Source organism: Ovis canadensis, chromosome 19, assembly GCF_042477335.2.
Source record: "Ovis canadensis isolate MfBH-ARS-UI-01 breed Bighorn chromosome 19, ARS-UI_OviCan_v2, whole genome shotgun sequence".
NCBI classification, from domain to species: Eukaryota; Metazoa; Chordata; class Mammalia; order Artiodactyla; family Bovidae; genus Ovis; species Ovis canadensis.
Genome location: NC_091263.1, coordinates 58,561,414 through 58,583,034, shown reverse-complemented (window position 1 = coordinate 58,583,034; position 21,621 = coordinate 58,561,414). Strand labels below are relative to the sequence as shown.

The window sequence follows — 21,621 nt, the reverse complement described above, 5'->3', positions numbered from 1 at the left end:
GGGAAAGTTAATTGGGACAACTGGGATTTAGAAAGGGAAAACACTGGGAAGCGATTCTAGGAGAAAACTTGTGGCAAGAATGAAAGCCCTGGATTTGGGATTTAGGATATAGTCTTTACTGCCAGTTGGTACCTTCTACTTTATGGCAAGTCACTTAACTCTCTAAATTTCAGCTGTTATAGATAGTGAAATTTTAGTCTTTGTACTTGATTATAAAAATAATAGTTGTTTGCTTCAGAAAAATTAAAGGTACAGAAAGCACAATTACCTGTCCAGCACTCGGGAGTAAACTCTGTTAATGCTTTGCTTTCTTTTTTGTAGGTTTTTTTCCTTTCTCTTACACCTTTTAATGTGATTGAGATTATATTGTGTATAATGATTTTTATTTGGCTCTAACTACACATGATAACTTAAGTATCTTCACACATTATCACATACTGAATAAACAACTCAAAGGTCGTGTGTTTCCTTGACTGGCTTAATATGGTTGTCCTGTTGTACTTTTGTAGTTTATATAGAGAGCTCAGATTAATGCTTTGGGATATAAATTTTTGTTCTTCTCTAGACTGTTTATCTAGCATCAGTTCAGGTCAGTCGCTCAGTCATGTCCAACTCTTTACGACCCCATGGACTACAGCATGCCAGGCCTCCCTGCCCATTGCCAACTCCCAGAGTTTACTCATATTCCTGTCTATTGAGTCAGTGATGCCATCCAACCATCTCATCTTCTGTCATCCCCTTCTCCTCCCGCTTTCAATCTTTCCCAGCATCAGGATCTTTTCAAGTGAGTCAGCTCTTCACATCAGGTGGCCAAAGTATTGGAGTTTCAGCTTCAACATCGATCCTTCCAATGAACACCCAGGACTGACCTCCTTTAGGATGGACTGGTTGGATTTCCTTGCAGTCCAAGGGACTCTCAAGAGTCTTCTCCAACACCACAGTTCAAAACCATCAGTTCTTCGGCGCTCAGTTTTCTTTATAGTCCAACTCTCACATCTATACATGACACTGGAAAAACCGTAGCCTTGTTGGCAAAGTAATGTCTCTGCTTTTGAATATGCTGTCTAGGTTGGTCATAACTTTCCTTCCAAGGAGTAAGCGTCTTTTAATTTCATGGCTGAAGTCACCATCTGCAGTGATTTTGGAGCCCCCCAAAATAAAGTTTTCCACTGTTTCCCCATCTATTTGTCATGAAGTGATGGGACCAGATGCCATGATCTTAGTTTTCTGAATGTTGAGCTTTAAGCCAACTTTTTCACTCTCCTCTTTCACTTTCATCAAGAGGCTCTTTAGAAAAAAAAAAAAAGAGGCTCTTTAGTTCTTCTTCACTTTCTGCCATAAGGGTGGTGTCATCTGCATATCTGAGGTTATTGATATTTCTCCCAGCAATCTTGATTCCAGCTTGTGCTTCATCTAGCCCAGTGTTTCCCTTGATGTACTCTGCATATAAGTTAAATAAGCAGGATGACAATATACAGCTTTGACGTACTCCTTTCCCAATTTGGAACCAGTCTATTGTTCCATGTCCAGTTCTAACTTGCTTCCTGACCTGTATGCGGGTTTCTCAAGAGGCAGGTCAGGTGGTCTGGCATTCCCATCTCTTTCAGAATGTTCCACAGTTTATTGTGATCCACACAGCCAGAAGCTTTGGTATAGTTAATAAAGCAGAAATAAATATTTTTCTGGAACTCTCTTGCTTTTTTGAAGATCCAGTGGATGTTGGCAATTTGATATCTGGCTCCTCTGCCTTTTCTAAAACCAGCTTGAACATCTGGAAGTTCATGGTTCACGTATTGTTAAAGCCTTGGTTTGAGAATTTTGAGCATTACTTTACTAGCATGTGAGATGAGTGCAATTGTGCAGTAATTTGAGCATTCTTTGGCATTGCCTTTCTTTGGGATTGAAATGAAAACTGACCTTTTCCAGTCCTGTGGCCACTGCTGCGTTTTCCAAATTAGCTGACATATTGAGTGCAGCACTTTGACAGCATCATCTTTCAGGATTTGAAATAGCTCAACTGGAATGCCATCACCTCCACCAGCTTTGTTCATAGTGATGCTTTCTAAGGCCCACTTGACTTCACATTCCAGGATGTCTGGCTCTCAGTGAGTGGTCATACCATCGTGATTATCTGGGTCGAGAAGATCTTTTTTGTATCTTCTGCTTTTGTTAGGTCCATCCCATTTCTGTCCTTCATTGAGCCCATCTTTGCATGAAATGTTTTCTTGGTATCTCTAATTTTGGTGAAGAGTTCTTCAGTCTTTCCCATTCTATTGTTTTCCTCTATTTCTTTGTATTGATCACTGAGGAAGGCTTTCTTTTCTCTCCTTGCTATTCTTTGGAACTCTGCATTCAAATGGGTATATCTTTCCTTTCTCCTTTGCTTTTCACTTCTCTTCTTTTCACAGCTATTTGTAAGGCCTCGTCAGACAGCCATTTTGCTTTTTTGCATTTCTTTTCCTTGGGGATGGTCTTGATCCCTGTCTCCTGTACAGTGTCATTTTATAGGATTTATCTAGCATAGAGTCTAAGAAGTTGATAACAGAAAGGAGGAAAATTTTTAAAGCTCCTGATATAGATGTATTTATTAGATTATTTAATCCTAATCAAAGTGGCCTGCCAACTGCTATATAAAACAGAACTTGGAAGTTGTGAAGGACTACCCTGAATTACAGTTACTATTTTTAGTTTTATTGTGTGTGCTAAGTTGCTTCAGTCATCTCCGACTCTTTGCGACCCTATGGACTGTAGCCTGCCAGGCTTCTCTGTGCATGGATTCTCCAGGCAAGAATTCTAGCGTCGGCTGCCATGCCACCTAGGGTTCTTCCCGACCCAGGGATTAAACTTTGTTCTTTTATGTCTCCTACATTGACAGGTGGGTTCTTTACCACTAGTGCCACCTGGGAAGCCCCTCTTTTTAGTTTTACTTTACAATAACTATTAAAATAGGTATATTTGCAAGTCCAAATCCAGATAATTGAACAAAAACATTTTTAAGTTTATCTTCCTCAAATTGGACCATTCTGCAAAAGATAGCATTTGTTGAAGTAGGAAATCTGAAGCCTATACTAGATACCTTATCCACGTTTACATATTGTTTTTAAGTCAGAAACTTTCTGTTTAGTAAGAACAGATATAATCTTTAAAAAATAATTGATTTTATGTGTAGATAAATATCAGTGATTCATCCAAGCTAGAACTGGGAACTCCAGTCCCAAATGGAGGCTTTTCTCTTTGGCATAATGTGAAATACTCATAGATTATGAGGCGCACTTTTTTTGATTCACATTTTGATATCTCTTATATTGAGATGCCTCTTATACTTGATGTTGTTTTCCTTGTAAATTGCCTGCAAATGTACACACTTGGTTATTTCTCCTAGTGACGTGGCTACACCAAGTGCAGCTTTTCAATGTGCAGCCAACAAATCAATTTAACAACCACTTGAAGGATTATCAGTCTTGTTTTTTGTCTGAAAATATTTCTTTGACAGCTGGTAAAATGAAGCAAGTGTTGCCATCAAAACTTGCTGACTGGATATCAATAGTTTGGAAGAAAAATGCTGAAGATAAAAGTGGAGCACTTCTAAGAAATATTTGTCACCTGCTTGCGGCACAGAATAATACTGGATGTGAAAACATGGCTAGTGATGACTCTTATGCCAAAAAAATACAAGAGTTGAAATTACAGGGACTTCCCTGGTGGTCCAGTGGTTAAGACTCTGTACTTTCAATGCAGGGAGCGCAGGTTCAGTTCCTGGTCACGGAAAAAAAACATGCAGCATGGTGTAGCCAAAAAAAAAAAAGAGTTGAAATTTTAGAGTTGTATTAATTTAGGCAATTTGTGTTTTCTTTTTTTGTGTTTATATGAGCATTATATATAAAATTCTGCCAAAGATCTGTTCCCATGAGTATAAAGTAAAAGCTTCAAAACATAAGAAAATTTCAATTCATAGCTTAATTGCCAGCATTATTTTGTTTGTTACACACGCATACTCAGTTGCTCAGTCATATCCATCCCATGGACTGTGGCCCATCAGGCTCCTCTATCCATTTTCTCCTCCAGGCAATAATACTGGAGTAGGTTGCCATTTCCTACTTCAGGGGATCTTCCTGACCTAGGGATTGAACCTGGGTCTCCTGCATTGCAGGCAGATTCTTTACTGTCTGAGCCACCATAAAACTGGTGCAGCTCACAGTGGATGTCATCATAGATTCTATGAAATGGTACCATATTGATTGCATTTGTGTAAGCTGCTAACTTTAAACAGTCATTATGCAATTTTGAACTTGATATTATGAACTTAAAAACACAGGGAAGCTGTTTCAACCCTGTTTGAGGCTAAGAACATCTTTGTAAGTTTACTACATGTTTTTGCATAATGTTTTATTCCTTGAATTAGAATGATCATTTTTGAAGATAAAAAGAAAAACCTAAGTGGCAGATTTTTCTTAGGAATAGAATTACCTAAACAAGATTTCATGACGTTTTCTTTTTTACATATTAAAATAACGCTTGGGGAAGGAGAGTAGGGCACTAGAGCTTTAAAAAAAAAAAATTCTGTCAGATTTAAATCTCTGAGGCATACTTTGGTTTCTTTTCAGAGTGTATAAATTTTTTTCATTTTTAAATCTCTGGGGCATTGGGAAGTACAGGACTGAGATAAACTGGGTTCATATACTGGCATGATTTTGTGCTGCTTTTTTTTTTTTAATCATAGTGATTTAACTGCTTCTTTTGAAAACAGGAAGCTAAGGAAGAAGTTGATTTTTTAAGAACCAATTTCTAAGGCTAAGGTGTAAATTAACTAATTGTACAATAAAAGTAGACCCTGATGCTGGGAAGGATTGAAGACAGGAGGAGAAGGGGACGACAGAGGATCAGATGGTTGGATGGTATCACCAACTGCATGGACATGAGTTTGGTTTGGGCAAGTTCCGGAAGTTGGTGACGGACAGGAAAGCCTGGCGTGCTGCAGTCCATGGGGTTGCAAAGAGTTGAACAGGACTGAGTGACTGAACTGACTGACAATAGAAGTACAAAGTTGCTTTTTAGATTTTAAGATGTAATTATCTCAATAACGGTTGAAATTCAATTCTTCGCCTGCCTATGGGATATAAAAAGGTGATCATAGTTTGCCTTAATATGCTGTTTCCTTATCTCTAACAGTCTGAACATTTACTGACTGACAAGTTTTTACTCTGAAAGTGCAGGTAATCTTTACATGCCCATGCTCATTGTGCAAAAAAAAAAAAAAAAGAAAGCCTAACAATATAGAAATGTATAAAGAAGAAAAAGTAACCCCAAAGTCTGCACTCAGAAAAAATCTTGTTAGCATTTTACAGGCCATGTTGGGGATGGGAAGTGGCACTGAGGTGTGATTTTGGATTGCAGTGGGGAGGGGTTTGATATCAATACAACTAGAAGAGACTGGAAAAAGAGAAATAATCATTCTAAATTATCCTGAGAAGAGATATTTAAAATATTTATACATGCAGTAATGTTAATTTAGTTCTATCTGAGTCTGTAGATTTAGTCTTAGTTTAATTGCAGACTCTCTAATTCATAAAAACATACCTTTGTTGCTCCTTCTGAGGTTTGTGTGACATAGTTGGAAAATCTCTCTGTTTTAATGAAGTGAAATTGAGAATAAAGAACTCTGACATCTTAGCATTTCTATCAAAAAAGAGAAAATAGATTAAAACTCAGAACTTTTAAGAATTCCAGTATCCTATGATTTTTCCTTCCTGTAGGGGAAAAAAAAAAGATTTCCACTTGACTTATATAATGGTTAACATAAACTTACTGCTTTTATTTTATACAGACAAGGTCTTTACTGGGTGTATTTGAAGAAGATGCCACAGCTATTTCCAACTATATGAACCAGTTGTATCAGGCTATGCATCGGATTTATGATGCACAGGTAAAGAACTAAAGGCTGACTCAGTGCTTTCATAAAATGAATCCTTAAGCCTATGGAGACAGAAATAGTATGTCTCTTATTTACTGGTGTTTAGCCCTGTCTGCATTGCAGAGTAATAAACATTTGTTGAAGAGATGAGTGAAGATTAAGTATTTTGTATTACAGAGCTCACATTTCCGTTACTGGTGTATAGTTTGTAGCACCACAAAAGTGATGATCATATGCTCCTCTTCCCCAAACAGAGTAAGGACTTTCTTAGTGAAACTCATTGATATAGTGATCTTTGCCTAAGATTTGACTGAAAACCCCATATTGTCACCAGTATTTTCTCTAATCATGTTTTTAATCTTATGGGATACTTCCCCTTTTTGAGCAGAGGACTTGAAAGTAGCTAGTCTCTATCTAGTTAGAAGGTAATAAAGATTAGATATAGCTCCCAGGTATCAGAAGATGAATTTTAAAAGAAGGCAACTAGATTTTTTAGTTGACTAGACAAAAGCCTGTGTTTATGCACCGTAATTATAAACTTTAACAGCAACCTGGGTCCTATGATAAACTCTCTTTGGGATTAAGAGTACCAGTTTCTTTTTTTCTCCTTAATTTCTCTTCTTTCTGAACTCAAATGTTCATTAGGTACTTTAAAGTTACTGTGATAGTTATTTATTTTGCTTAGTGATAGGTCTCTCAAGAATTTAATTTCTGACTATGTAGATTAATGTGTAAAAGAAAAACTACATTTGTCATTATACTCATCACTGAAAAAAGTCTTCAAACAAAAGTATTGCCTTCATAGGGCTGTGTTGCTGTACTATATGACTAGGTCGACCACATTTTGGTTGTATGTTATTAAATGCTTCATAGTCTATTATCAGCATTTAGAGAACAGGGATAATCAGTCAACACTGTAGACTGTCTTAAGATTTTGCTAAATAACGTTATATACAGCTTACTTCTAGTTTTAACTTAGTTTTTATTAGCTGAAAAGAAAAAGCACACGTCTGAAACTCTGCTAAATTTCTTGATGGTGTCTATTTCATGGTTTGAGTCTCCCTGTAAAGTGCTTTAGCTGTAGTTCCCGTTCCAGTGATTTAAGAGACCACGTCGTACATTATTTAAGTGATGAATAAAAGTGGCGTAGGTATCTTCAATTAAAAGTTTTTTCTTCATCTGTACTATTGTGTTAATTTGAATGTTCATCTTTTCCAGAATGAATTAAGTGCAGCAACACACCTGACTTCAAAACTTTTAAAAGAATATGAGAAACAGGTACCGTATATGAAAGTTTTAAAAATATGATTTAAAATGTGTCATGATACAGTATCTATATAGATAAACAGAATTTCTTTTCAGTAATTCTAAGCATTTTAGAACTCATAGAAGGTAATTTTGATACGCTATTGAAATTCCATTATGCACTTATGTCTAATTTTAATGACTTTATGTTAGAGACAGGCTATCTGATTTACCTCTTTTTTCAAATGAAGAAACTGAGGCTTGCTCAAGATTATACAGCTGGCTAGCAGAGGAACTGGAGCTAATTTTAAATATCTGAATTCCTAGTGTGGTGTGCCTTCCTATATATCATGTTGATTGGTTACTTAGCAGACATTTTAATTAATGTGTACTAAAATTCTATAAATTACACTATTTTGTAAAAATGATGTTTTTAGAGCTTATTCAAAATTTGTGAAGTTTTCTGAAGTTATTTAAAAATGAAAATTATAATGCCACTCACAAAAGACAGAGCATTGGACCTTTACTTCGTCTCTGTTTCTCACTTTTCAGCGTTTTCCACTGGGGGGTGATGATGAAGTTATGAGTTCTACTTTGCAGCAGTTTTCAAAAGTTATAGATGAGGTAAATGCTTACTTTATTTTGCTTGGATAAGAAATCTTATAATTAAGTTAGTCAAGTTGTTTAGCGTTTATCGGGAACTTTCATTATGATTTTTATGAGTAAATCTCAATTATAAAAGATTACTATTTAAAGAAGGACCTTGTTTCCAAACCTTGGTGACTGTCTTATAAAAATAACACTTTATATGTCGGATTAAAACATTGTTTTCAAGGAATAAGTGTATAATTGTGCTCTCTTTACTCTCATGTAACATTCAGCCTTTTATTGTGTTGTTTGATGTAGGCAGGGAGAGGAGAGTTAAGCTGTTCACCAATCACAGGACTGCCAGGGGATTCCCTGCCTGTTTTTTAACTGGGTCGTGTTTTAGTCCTATATTTAGGAGTTCCTCATTCTAAAGAATACATGTCCCTTATCAGATGTGTGACTGGTAAATATTGGCTGCTACTCTGTGGGTGGTTTTTTTGTGTTCTTGATAGCATCCTTTGATGCATAAAAGTTAATTCTGATGAAGTCCAGTTTCTATTTTCTTTGGTTGCTTGTGCTTTTGTGTTATATCTTAATAACCATTGCTAAATCCAAGATTATCACATGTTTTCTTCTGAGAGTTTTAAATGGAACATTTTTGACTGTCAAAAAATTATGTGATGACAAAAAAAAATTATGTGATGTTAGTGTTCCCTTATGTAAATGTTATCAACATCTTTTTTTTTTTTTTTTAAACTACACTTCTACTACAGAGCAAGTGGGATCTTAGTTCCCCAACCAGGTATCAAACCTGCAACCCCTGTAGTGGAAGTGCAGACTCTAAACTGCTGGATGCCATAGAAGTCCCTGTATCAACACCTTCTTACTAGATTTTTTGTAATTTCCATAATGCTGGTTGATTGTCTGTTTTTAGTTATTTGGGTTTTTTGATCTTTCTTTTACCAGCTTAGCTCTTGTCATGCGGTACTTTCAACACAGCTTGCTGATGCCATGATGTTCCCCATTACCCAGTTTAAAGAAAGAGATCTGAAAGGTATTGAACTAAGCTTATGTTTACTTTCATTAGCTGTCAGAAGATCACTGCTTGTAAAATGTGTACCACTGTACACCTTAACCTTTTCTGACTGTATCACTTTTACTTCAGTTGTTAAACATTTATAGGGGCTCCTGCTAGACGTTAAGCTATATACTGAGGAGTACTGATATGAGTAAGATGCCACTTCCCTTGAAAAAGCTCAGAGTAGCAGATAGGTAAACATAATTACGGTACTCTGTCTCTTGTAATTTGGGATGAGCATGGTGCAGTGAAGGCTGGCTCAGAGGAGGGTGTCAGGAAGGCTTCACCACAGATGAGACAGGAGCATTGAACAGTGAAGAAGAATTTGCCAAGAGAAGAGAGTCATTGTTTGATGAGAGGGACCAGAAAGCACAAAGTTATGGGTTGTAGAAATACATGGCTTGCTTTGAGAAATTCAGTGTGGCTGCAATGTTGGCTGTGTTGAGGCATGGTGGGAGATACCTCTAGAAATAGATTAGATCATGCTAAAGATGTTGGACTTGAGCTTATAAGTAAAGAGAAGACAATGGAGGTCTTTAAGAAGTGGACCTATTCTAACTGTTTTTGGATGACGGATCTGATGCTAGGAGAATGGACCCGGAAGTTATGAGAGTGCAGTGAGGCATGACCAAGGCCTCAGCTGGGACAGTGGCATAGGAGATGAGCTGTGTGGGTGGGTTGGAGTGATGGAGGTATGGGGGCTAGCCCATCTACCGCCTCATGTCTCAGTAGCTTGTGGTGGGTTTGTTTTCCCCCATTGCGTATTATCAGTTGATAAAATGAGAGCTTTATAGACTTATCTTACACAGTACATAGATAGAATAAAAACGTTGAGCTAATATATCAGTGATGATAAAGTATTTAATGATACATGGAATAAAGACCGATGTATTTTAGAGATGGAATTAAAATGTCTTGGTAATCTTCAAGAATAATCTTTTCCAAGATCAAGAAACAAGGCCTCTTTTCTCAGTCTAAGGGAACTGAATATCAAAATCTTGTCAATAAAATGTTTCTCATTCAGCATTTGAATTTATTAGAGTCAATATCAGAAGATCAGTAAGTTGGATTCTGGTGCTAAATCAGGATATTTGTATATTTGAGAATTTGCAGTAGTTTTAAAATTTTTATTTTTCTGTTATATTACAATTTGTGGCTAGTACAATTTCTGGGGGTGTAACAGTTGCTAATGAAAGTAAATGTTCCCTAGGGCTAGTTGGAACAGTAACTTTTTCACTTTAAATGTTGAAGTTTGAAATATTACTTGGAGTTGTAATTGTAGCTTAAATTTCTAAACATAATTTAAGGTAGTTCATAAATATGCTAAACATAAATTATTCTTGAACTTTTCCAGAAATATTGACATTAAAGGAAGTGTTTCAGATTGCTAGTAATGGTAAGCTCTTATTACTTTGTACAGTTATTTCTTGCAATGATGCAAATGATGCATTTCTTTATCAACACAAACCTGTAGCTAGATTTTATGTAATAATTGAAAAGAAATGAATCTAATTAAAAACTTAAGTGAATATTATTTAAATCTGTTGTTATTTAAGTTGCACTGTTTGTCCTAGTCCTAGAAGAAAAATTTTAAAGGAAGTTAAATCTTGTGGTTTGTTACCATCATGATACCTGAGAAGGTGGTATATATTTTTCCTTCCTTATTTTCCTTTATATTTCACATTTACTTTAATGAGTATTTGCTGGTTTTATACTAAAATTACTTTAAAAAAACTTTTAGTAGACTACTGTTTCCTTGAAATTAAATGTTGTTACCAATTTAATAAATAGAAACATACTTTAGGGTGTTTCTGTGTGGCTGTGAGGAATAAAAGGGTTCATTGATCACATAGTAGAAAATTCTTATTTTGTTTCAGTATATCTGTTGAAGGATGCACATGTGAAACCCATTAGAGAGAGCACTTAGAAGTTTTGCAAAGTATTATTGCATTGTTGTTAATAGTCATTTCTGTTTTCCAGATCATGATGCTGCAATTAACAGATACAGCAGATTGTCCAAAAAAAGAGAAAATGACAAGGTTTGGTACATATTACTCCTTCAGTATCACGGTTAATGGGCTTCCCTGGTGGCTCAGTGGTTAAGAACCTGTGTGCCAGTGTAGGAGATGTGGGTTCAATCCCTGGTTCAGAAAGATCCCCTGAGAAGGAAATGGCAACCCACTCTGTTATCTTGCCTGGGAAATCGCATGGACAGAGGAGCCTGGTGGGCTACAGTCCATGGGGTCACAAAGAGTTAGACACAACTTAGTAACTAAACAACAATAACAAATCACAATTAACAGCTGTTTCATTAGATGGTCTACTTTTTCTGGTTTAAAAATGGTTGCCAGCAGTAACTTCATGCTGTATTACCCTTATTCTTTTCTGCAATTATTTTAGAGCCTTTCTGTTAACTGTTAATTGTCAGATAATTAATAGTTGTCTTTTTAAACAAAATATTTTTCTGGTGATAGAATTTAATAAGTAAACATAACTATTCCAAAAGTGTAATTGATGCCCAGGTGTAACATCACCCCCTTTCTCTTTGTATTTTGATCACACTGCATTTGTTTTGTTATATATATGTATTCAGAAATGTGTTCTGAGATACTGTGGAAATGTTGAACTGTTACATACTTAACTGAACGAAATTCTGCCATGAGGACCTCCTCCTTTACAGAGAATATGTCTGTTCCGTGTGGATGGATGGATGGATGAGTAGGCCTCCACTAGGTATTTGTGAGTGAGGTAGTCTGTGTGCCTGGGAATTGTACCTGCAGCCTCACCCGCACCTGCTGGTGGCGGCACAGTGACCACTTGTGGGAATCCACAGTTGGGTATGATTGGCAGTGTAGCAGCCACTGTGACGCAGAAAGGGGGTAGTTCTCTCATAATCAGTACACAGGCTTGCTTTCTTTGACTACTCAATTTGGTGCAGATATTAATAAAATATGTACATTTTAAGATTTACATTCATTTGTTATTTTGACACAAGTAATTAAAGACTCTGAGGATGCATTTTATTTTATATTGCCTCTGGCTGTTACAGGTAATTTTTTAAAAATATTTCCACTAATTTACTTGAAAAATTTGTTGAGCACTTACTACATATTGGTGACTATGGGGAAACAGTGTGCACAGGCTCCACTTCTGTCTTCAGTGAGTGGATAATCCACATTATTAAAGGCTTCCTGTATGAAGGCATGTGGCTAGAGTAGCTGCCAGAATACGGGATCAACACGGAGTTAAGTGCAGTAAAGAAGCCTTAACAAAATACTGGGAGAGCACAGACAGGGCAGCATATCTTTTGACTGGTAAGTTGGGAAAGGTTATGCTTTTAGGCGGTGCCATTTGCACTGAAGATGAACAGATATCAGTGGTTTGGGGTTAGGGGAGAGGGTGTTTCTGGTAGAAAAACAGCCTCTGCAGAAGCACATGGTAGAGTCTGGAGAGTGTAAAAGTTAAGCGCGCTGGCTCTGGAGTCACACTGCTTGGGGACTGATCTCAGCTCTGTGGCTTGTTTGCCTGAGGTCATACACTGGTTAGTTAATTTCCCTCTCCAAAAACTCAGTAGTGGTGAAGATGAAAGAGAATGCATACAGATTACCTGACTTTTAGCAGTTATTATTATTTCTTGCAATAATTATGATAATAGAAAGGTAATCATTTCAGTACATCTGGAGCACAGGATGTATTGGGAGGAGATATGACTAAACAGGAAGAAAGTAGTAGTTTGCGGCCAGGTTACTATGCTAATGACTGAAATACGTGTTATCGAGAGTAGGCAGCCACCGAAGGATTTTAAGCGAATGAGTAACAACATACAGTTGTGTTAACAGAATTAAAAAATAGTAATGGAAATATGAAGGGGACAAAGCTAGAGGGAATCCAATGAAAAGGTACTGGAATAGTTTGCAAAGGTATTAGAAGAGCCTCAGATGAGGTTGCTATTGAAGAGGAGAGGAAGGAATACTTTCCGGAGATACTTCGTAAGTAGAATTGACAAGACTTCTGGTAGGAGGAGGAACAAAAAATGAGTCCTAAAATTCTTGGATGATGGGATGGATCCAGGAGAAATTGAGAGAGCCAAGTAGAGGAGCAAGTTTTATAGGGAGCATACTGTCTTCAGCTGTGTACATTTTCAGCACACACACACGACTAAAGAACCCCCCTGGAGATCTGCTTCCATTGACAACTGAGAGAACGAAGGGGAGGAGATATCAGCTGAGGAGTCATTGGTGTACTGGAATATTCTTGGTACTTGATTTGGTATTCTAAGGAAAGCAGGAAAAGAGAAGAGACAGAATATATTATGTAACAGGTGCTCCATGAGTATTTGTCATCTGAGTACAACAAGGGACATGGTTTAAGTGTGGGTGAAGGAAAACAAATATAAGAAAAGAGGCACAGTAGGGGGAGAACCAGAGAACCAGGAGGAGAATGGTATGCTGTGAACTCAGAAAAGTCAAAGATTAATGGCTAAGCTAAACCCAGACTGTTTGCTTTTCCTCTAGGCTTTAGTTCAGTCACTATACCATTCTCAGTTATTTGCAGAATTCTGCTTTTAATGTGCATTTTAAAAAGAAAGTGGTTGATAGTAAAACAGGGAAACTATCTTATCCAATATTCTGCAGGATTTTTATCTCAGAAAATAAGAAAGCTATGTACAATTGCTGGCAATGCACTTTTTTCCTTGGATAGTCTCTTCCCGTTGGCCACCACTAAAGGTAACTTAAAATCAAATAAATAATTGGATTTTTAATCTTTTCACTCAAAGGTGAAGTATGAAGTAACAGAAGATGTCTACACTTCGAGAAAAAAACAACACCAGACCATGATGCATTATTTTTGTGCGTTAAATACTCTTCAGTACAAAAAGAAAATAGCATTGTTAGAACCTCTTCTGGGATATATGCAAGCTCAGGTGAATACTGTACTGTGTTTTGGTTTGTAACTGTCCTGAGAACTTTCTTTTAAGTTAGATTTTTATGTTAAATGTAAAGATATTACAAACTAAGGTCAAATACTCATTTTTGTCTGTTTTTAAAGCATTTTTAAAAATGTCGTCAGTGTGCTATCTTAAGGAAGTTAGAAGGGTTTTCCTTGCAAATGAAGATTTCAGATATTTTAGGGTAAATTAAACACACTTACCTTGGATTTAGACCTTGTCCATCTCAGCTGAGGACAGCGAACAGGAAGCTAAAGCACTCCGGAGCTACTCCTATTACTCAAGCTTCCAATCACTCTTGTTTTATAAAAAATCTGAAAGAGAATGGACATGCTTGAGTTTGTCCCATGTTCCTTGCATACCTCCTGAGTTAAACTGGATAAACTCCAAAGTATTCCAAGAGTGGTTACATCAGGAAGGAGGCTAGAAAATTAAGTTTGAGTAACATAAAACAAAATGGCAGTGCTCTAAAAGGAAGAGTTTATGAAATTTGAATATTCTTTTGAAAATGAGTGCTTATTATTCCTCTGATATAAAACTTACTTATCTTTGTAGTAAACATGAAATAGTTTATCTGTGTGACTTACTTGAAATGTTTGAAAATACCTTTTCTAATTTTAAAAACTTACTTAACCATATGTATGTGTTACTGTATAAGAGGATGCATGGTGAAATTTAAATGTAGTCTCTTCAGTAACTCTGCTCAGTAAAAATCACTGTAAACTACAACCTGTTTTTACACAAATGGGAATAACCCTTTTTACTTAACTATGTATCTTGGCAATTGTGTATACGATTCACTCTAAGTATTTTGTTTGTGTGTGTGTGTTTCTGTTGTTGACCCTCCCACTCCCACACCCTCTTGCCCCAGATAAGTTTCTTTAAGATGGGTTCTGAAAATCTCAATGACCAACTGGAAGAATTCTTAACTAATATTGGAACAAGTGTACAGAAGTAAGTATTTTCTTCCTTAAAACTGAAAATGAAGTTATGAGAATAAGCTAACAGCTAAATACCATAATCTAAAAATAGTTAGCACTTAATTTCAGATGGGCTGTTTTCCCTGCCATGGGAGTGTTTCTTGAGTGGCTTGTGGATGTTTCTTCGTTTTCTCACCATCTCTTCCACAGCATTTGGACTCTGAATTTCATAACAGTGTCAAATCAGATGGTATTTTTATTGATTTGAAACTAGGTTTTGTGTCTGAATATAATAGGCGCCTAATAGTAATTATCCATAAGTGAATTATCTTCACAATTATCTGAATTGTAGAGTATGGATGGGAGATTATTAAATAAATCTAGAGAGAGAAAAAGCAGTTCTAATCAGCTTCAAAATCCGAGCAGTCATGTGGTTAAACTGTGATATGGAGAGAGATGAAAATGATTACTGTTTAAAGGCACAGGACAGAGCAGTTTGAAAATTCCTCCAAAGTGAGTCATTCAGTGTGGATTCATTAGCTTTGGAATTTGGTATTGGTTTCAAAATATCTAAAGTTTCAAAACGTAAAGCTGCTTTATAGCATGCTACTGCTGTTCCTTAGGAAAACATACAGAACAAATATACAGATAAATGAGATTGGTGTGGTGTTCTTTGTTCTGGTTGGTGGTAAATAACCTCTTCTCTCTGTTAGTGTTCGCAGGGAAATGGACAGCGATGTAGAGACCATGCAGCAGACAATAGAGGACTTGGAAGTGGCCAGTGACCCCTTATATGTGCCTGACCCGGATCCCACAAAGTTTCCTGTTCATCGAAACCTGACCCGGAAGGCGGGGTACCTTAATGCTAGGAAGTAAGAAAACGATTGTTATTTTCATATATTGTGTATCAGTTAAGGCAATAGCAAGTCAATATAATATATAATTGATAGCTCCAAATTGTTTTTATTTTACTAAATATAGACTCTTTCTACTAATACCACAATTAGTATTTATGTCAACTTTTTGACTGATGAGGTACATGAGTAATTTTCAAAAGTAAAATTCTATTTAGATTTTTATCAAATGATTTAGAATTATTTTAAACAGGGAAACCAATTAGAGTTTAAATAAATGGCATAACAAGTAAATGTTATGATAATCATTATCATAATTTAAAATATATGTAATCGCACCATCAAGTCAAATGTTAGTTTTTACCTGAAGAAAGGATAAAGCAAGTTAACCCTCAAAGTAAAATAAATTTTGTTTTGAATTTATTCCCTTGAATGTTGGACTGTATTTTATGGAGCATCATTATAATAGCTATAATTTGATCATTTCCAGTCTTGTTTTGGAAATGTATACATGCACACTCACGCAAGGGGGTCAGCATATGTGAATTTATGACTGAAAAACTGATGTTTATGTTTTTTAGGCACCTTCATGCCGTTTTACCTGGCTTGTTATTAAAGAATAAATGTACTTTCTTCATTTAGTAAAACAGGCTTGGTGTCATCTACCTGGGACAGACAGTTTTACTTCACGCAGGGTGGAAACCTGATGAGTCAGGCCCGTGGCGACGTAGCAGGAGGCCTGGCCATGGACATAGACAACTGCTCAGTCATGGCTGTGGACTGTGAAGACAGGCGGTACTGTTTTCAGATCACTTCTTTCGACGGCAAAAAGTTAGTATGTTTCTCTACTATTTAAAAAAAACTGTCATATCTTAAACTACTGAAATGTAGGGTAATTCCTTTGCATTTGGACATTGTGTAGATCTTTTAGAATGATTATGTATCAGGATAATTTTCATTTTAATTTTGTAGAAATTAGTTGAATTTTCCTTTTTGACTTGCATAAATAATGTCTTAATATTTTGAGGCTGTCAAAGCAAGTTTATGTGGTAAAGACGTGTGATTTCATGTTAAGAGATTGGTCACTGAAAGTCCAGCATGGTGTCGGAAAGGCAGCACAAATTAGTATAAAGAGTTTCAGCATGGGGTCAGAAAGTTTGAATTCTGGATCCACCAGCTACTTTATAGTCTTAGACAAGTTACCTAACCTCTCTAAGCTTCATTTTTCTACTTGTAAAATGAGGGGAGGGAGGATCTTCATTTCTATTTTATAAATTGATATGAAGACTAGAAATCTAACATATGTAATGTGCCCAGTGTGTAGTAGGTGCTAACGGTAATATTTTTAAATGTTAATCATATATTTCTGATCATATTAGTTATTTAGGCCATTAATATTTATATGCCATGTTAAAAATTTCTATTACCTTTGCATTAAACAAAAATTCCATAAAATAGCTTTAAAAACAAATTTTTGAGAAGCACAGAAAAAATATAAAAGGGAGTATGAAAAAAAGTTATAACCTCACTAACCAGAAGCAACAATTAACTTTTTGGCTATTGCCTTACAGTTTTTATATTTTATTCTAAGTACATTTTTTAAATAGTTAAGAAAATACTGAATGTTTATTTCATAGTCCTTCTGTAAATATGCAATGGATGTCAATTACTGTGTGCCACTTATGACACCAGATGTTGGGAGTCCCTGTGTTCATTTGTCCAAATCACCAAACTGTTAATGTTACTGGATGTATTTACATTTTTATATTTTCAGTTTTCTGCTAATGCTTAACATGATTTTCCATTTCATATTCCCCGTGTGATGCAAAATTAGCAAAAACAATTTTTTTTCCTAACTCTTAAAATATTAACCTCTATAGATGAACCTAGCACCTATAATACAGAGTGAGGTAAGCCAGAAAGTGAAAGACAAATATTGTATATTAATGCACGCATGTGGAATATAGAAAGATGGTACTGGTGAACCTGCAGGGCAGCAATGGCAACGCAACATAGAGAACAGACTTGTGGGCACAGTGGAGGAAGGAGAGGGTGGCATCAATTGCGAGAATAGCGTGGAAACATACATTCAGTTCAGTTCAGTTCAGTTGCTCAGTTGTGTCCGACTCTTTGCAACCCCATGAACTGCAGCACGCCAGGCCTCCCTGTCCATCACCACCTCCTGGAGTTCAGCCAAACCCATGTCCATTGTGTTGGTGATGCCATCCAGCCATCTCATTCTCTGTTGTCCCCTTCTCCTCCTGCCCTCAATCTTTCCCAGCATCAGGGTCTTTTCAAATGAGTCAGCTCTTCGCATCAGGTGGCCAAAGTATTGGAGTTTCAGCTTCAACATCAGTCCTTCCAATGAATACCCAGGACTGATCTCCTTTAGGATGGGACTGGTTGGACCTCCTTGCAGTCCAAGGGATTCTCAAGAATCTTCTCCAATACCACAGTTCAAAAGCATCAATTCTTCGGCACTCAGCTTTCTTTATAGTCCAACTCTCACATCCATACATGACTACTGGAAAAACCATAGCCTTGACTAGATGGACCTTTGTTGGCAAAGTAATGTCTCTGCTTTGAATATGCTGTCTAGGTTGGTCATAACTTTCCTTCCAAGGAGCAAGTGTCTTTTAATTTCATGGCTGCACTCACCATCTGCAGTGATTTTGGAGCCCAGAAAAATAAAGTCAGCCACTGTTTCCCCATCTATTTGCCATGAAGTGATGGGACCAGATGCCATGATCTTAGTTTTCTGAATGCTGAACTTTAAGCCAACTTTTCACTCTCCTCTTTCACTTTCATCAAGAGGCTCTTTAGTTCTTCTTCACTTTCTGCCATAAAGGTGGTGTCATCTGCATATCTGAGGTTATTGATATTTCTCCCGGCAATCTTGATTCTAGCTGGTGCTTCCTCCAGTCCAGCGTTTCTCATGATGTACTCTGCATATAAGTTAAATAACATATACATTACCATATGTAAAATAGATAGCCGGTAGGAATTTGTGACACAGGGAGCTCAACCCAGTGCTCTGTGATAATCTAGAGGGATGGGATGGGGTGGTGGAAGATGGGAGGGAGATACAGGAGGGAGGGGACATATGTATATCTGAGGCTGATTCATGTTGATAAATGGCGGAGGCCAACACAATATTGTAAAGCAGTTATCCTCCAAAAAAAGAGAAGAAAATATAAACCTACATCTCCTTATGTTAGTGATTAATATATTGAAAAGTTTTACTTAAAAATATTCAAGGAAAAATAGTAAATAATGAAGTAAAATTAGTGTTTTCTATTAAGACCACTGATTTATATTTGAAATACATGCGGTGAGTGTCAGAAAGTTAAAATGCATTGTCTTAGTGTCAGTGTCCCTTTTCCATAGCCTGCCTTCTGAAAACCAGCACATTTCTTTTTTGGTACCTCTTGGCAGAGACAGACCAAGTGAAGAGTTGTTAAAATCTAAGTCCTGATACCTCTGGTAGTTAGTCTCCTTCGTTACATGTTTTCTGTTGTGTTTTGTTTTTTGATACTGATTGGTTTTATGTGTATCTTTAAAGGTAAACATTTCTCATTCATGTTAAAAGTACTTTAGAAAAAAGTTGAATGTCAGACTTTTGGGTTTTTTTTTTTTTTCAGGTCTTCAATTTTGCAAGCAGAGAGTAAAAAAGACCATGAAGAGGTAAAATTTTATCTATTCATATTTAATTTCTTTATCATCACCTTAAGCTCTTTTCCGATGATAAGATATATTGATGTGTTCATTTTAGATATTTGGGAAATCATGGTTAATTTTTTCATAAAAGTCAATTGTCCCTCAAGCAACATTCTTAAGTTTCACATGGAATTTTATAAGTGGACCTATAAGTAGAGAGCTTAGAGATCACTGCTTGCTGTCCTTTTAGAAGCTCAGATTCAGAAATAGCCTTGTGACTGCTGCTTTCTGGCAGGCTGTTAGTATCATGAGGCTAGAGTTTAGTTTATTCCCTTCTCTTACCAACCCTCTGAGACAGTATTTGCTGCATTAAGAACATAGTAGCAGCAGACGTAGCATGGCAGTAAGCAACTAAAGTTTAAAGCCTTGGGGAAATGAAAGAAAGAAAAACAGAAATGTGGGAGTGTTTATTCTTCCTCATGACTCTCTTGTTTTTGGCCCCACTTTTACTTGTAGTACACCAAATATGGAAGGTGAGTTACTACTAAGAACTGACAGGTGAAAACCTGTCTTGAGCAATCTTCAGTGAAAATATACTCTTAAGTTGATTCTGAGCCATTTTATCTGCTATTATATAATTGTGTTGGTAGAAGACAATGTTGGAAATTATGTAGAGATCAACTTTTATTTACTTCTTATAGAAAAGAGTAGGTATTAAAACCTGCTTTTGGTCTCTGAGGAATACAGATATACGTCTGCTCTTTGCAGGGTTTTTACCAAACATAAGAAATATTAGGTTAGTTTTGTGAGGCTCCTCAGGCACCAGAATCCTTGAGAGTGAAGCAGAGGATGTGGGGCAATGAGTGTTTTCTGTGTTATTTATAAACCTGAAAGGGAAATATGTAAAATACATTCACAAGGAATATATTTAGCTCTTAACTTTTTTTGCATTGGTATTAATCATGATATCTGAGTCCAGACTGTTTTATTTGGTTGGGATTAGAGGAGGATGTGATATTAAAAAAGATAAATACAGACTATTAAATTATAATTTAATATGATGGCTATATTTTTAATGAAATAAATGTGGGATTTAAAAATAACAAATCTCTTCAGTGTTCTGTTATACCTTCAAGTATTATACATATATATGCTTTTGTATATAGGAAGGTATCTTATAAGAAAGATTATATGTTACTTCTACTGAAACTTCTATGTTAGTTAAATATTGAATACTCTCTTTTAGAAGGGAAGCACTATAGAAAAAAATACTAATCATATTTTTCTATTTTCTCCTCTTACAGTGGATCTGTACAATAAATAACATATCTAAACAAATATATTTAAGTGAAAACCCAGAGGTAATATTTTTATTTTATGGTATCCAGATCTGGCAAAATTTAGTAATTCAGTGGCTTATATGGCTTTTCCTGCATTTTCTCAAGTTCTGTGATCTTTTAACTTGCTCCTGAATGCTTTATAATGATCTTATGAATTTAAAAAAATCAGTGCTAACTGTAGTGGGGTCTTTTGCTTTCACTAACTTGATCTCCTGCCAATCTAGATTTTTCTTTCTGTTATGTCCCTTGGAAACAACAAAAAATTAAAATACAGATTAGATGACTTGTTAATATCTAGGGAATATAAAGCGAATACAGAGTTTGGATTTGAATAATTCAGACTTACTGTACTTTTATCAGAAGTCAAAGTTTTAATATTTTTGAGATTATCCAGAATTATTTATATTAATGAGAGAAGAAATATTTAATCACTTTGTGATAGTGTCTTCATATTTTTGCCTAACTATAAGACACAGAAGTACAAAAATGTTTTGTGATTGTTTTTTCTAGTGTACATACTGTTTTATTTAGCTCATGTTTTAAATAAGTTTTAAATTATTTAATAAGTTTTAAAATATTTTTATGGAAACTTTTTTCAAAACTGGCCTGAAAATATCCATATTAACTTTATCAGTAAATACAGAGATATTTCTGAGCATAAATACATTCTGTAAAATTATGTAAATTTCAGCATCATAGTCATATACTTAATATTTTGTGATTATTTCTTACTTTTTAAATTTCTATACTTAGCCAGTTTGAGTGCACATATGCTAGGCACTGTACTAGGTGCTAGCAATACAAACCTCAATCTAAAAAATCTGGGAGTTAAAAATTTAAAGAAAAAACCATATTTCCTATTATGTATATTAGTAGGAAAAAATCAAGTTTTTCCCTTAGATTTATAGGAAGTAAGAGGAAACTTAAGTTATAATGTTGTGAAGTTAATTATATATCTTAATACTAAGGCTAGAAAATGTGGAACTACTTTAGTAACTTTTACAGAAGTACAATTTAAGTTTACAATTTAAGTATAACTCAAGACTACTCTGAGAATTCAGAGTTATATTTAAACTGTTG

At 35.8% G+C, this 21,621-nt stretch overlaps 2 protein-coding genes across 2 annotated transcripts in view; one reads left to right on the top strand and one right to left on the bottom strand.

The window, feature by feature from the left end:
• APPL1 (adaptor protein, phosphotyrosine interacting with PH domain and leucine zipper 1) overlaps positions 1 to 21,621 on the top strand; it is a 33,247-nt gene that overhangs the window by 1,884 nt on the left and 9,742 nt on the right. The window contains exons 2-13 of the mRNA XM_069560624.1: positions 5,825 to 5,923; positions 7,130 to 7,189; positions 7,709 to 7,780; positions 8,711 to 8,798; positions 10,177 to 10,218; positions 10,803 to 10,861; positions 13,600 to 13,746; positions 14,642 to 14,724; positions 15,404 to 15,562; positions 16,187 to 16,375; positions 19,186 to 19,228; positions 20,506 to 20,562. Of these exons, the coding sequence (XP_069416725.1) occupies positions 5,825 to 5,923; positions 7,130 to 7,189; positions 7,709 to 7,780; positions 8,711 to 8,798; positions 10,177 to 10,218; positions 10,803 to 10,861; positions 13,600 to 13,746; positions 14,642 to 14,724; positions 15,404 to 15,562; positions 16,187 to 16,375; positions 19,186 to 19,228; positions 20,506 to 20,562 (1,098 nt within the window). The remainder of the gene's footprint in view (positions 1 to 5,824; positions 5,924 to 7,129; positions 7,190 to 7,708; positions 7,781 to 8,710; positions 8,799 to 10,176; positions 10,219 to 10,802; positions 10,862 to 13,599; positions 13,747 to 14,641; positions 14,725 to 15,403; positions 15,563 to 16,186; positions 16,376 to 19,185; positions 19,229 to 20,505; positions 20,563 to 21,621) is intronic.
• The window catches only part of ASB14 (ankyrin repeat and SOCS box containing 14), a 36,373-nt gene continuing 24,698 nt past the window's right edge, over positions 9,947 to 21,621 (bottom strand). Inside the window, exons 12-13 of the mRNA XM_069560631.1 lie at positions 17,632 to 18,489; positions 9,947 to 14,084 (exon numbers count right to left, since the gene is read on the bottom strand). The gene's annotated coding sequence lies outside the window, so the exon portion shown is untranslated. The remainder of the gene's footprint in view (positions 14,085 to 17,631; positions 18,490 to 21,621) is intronic.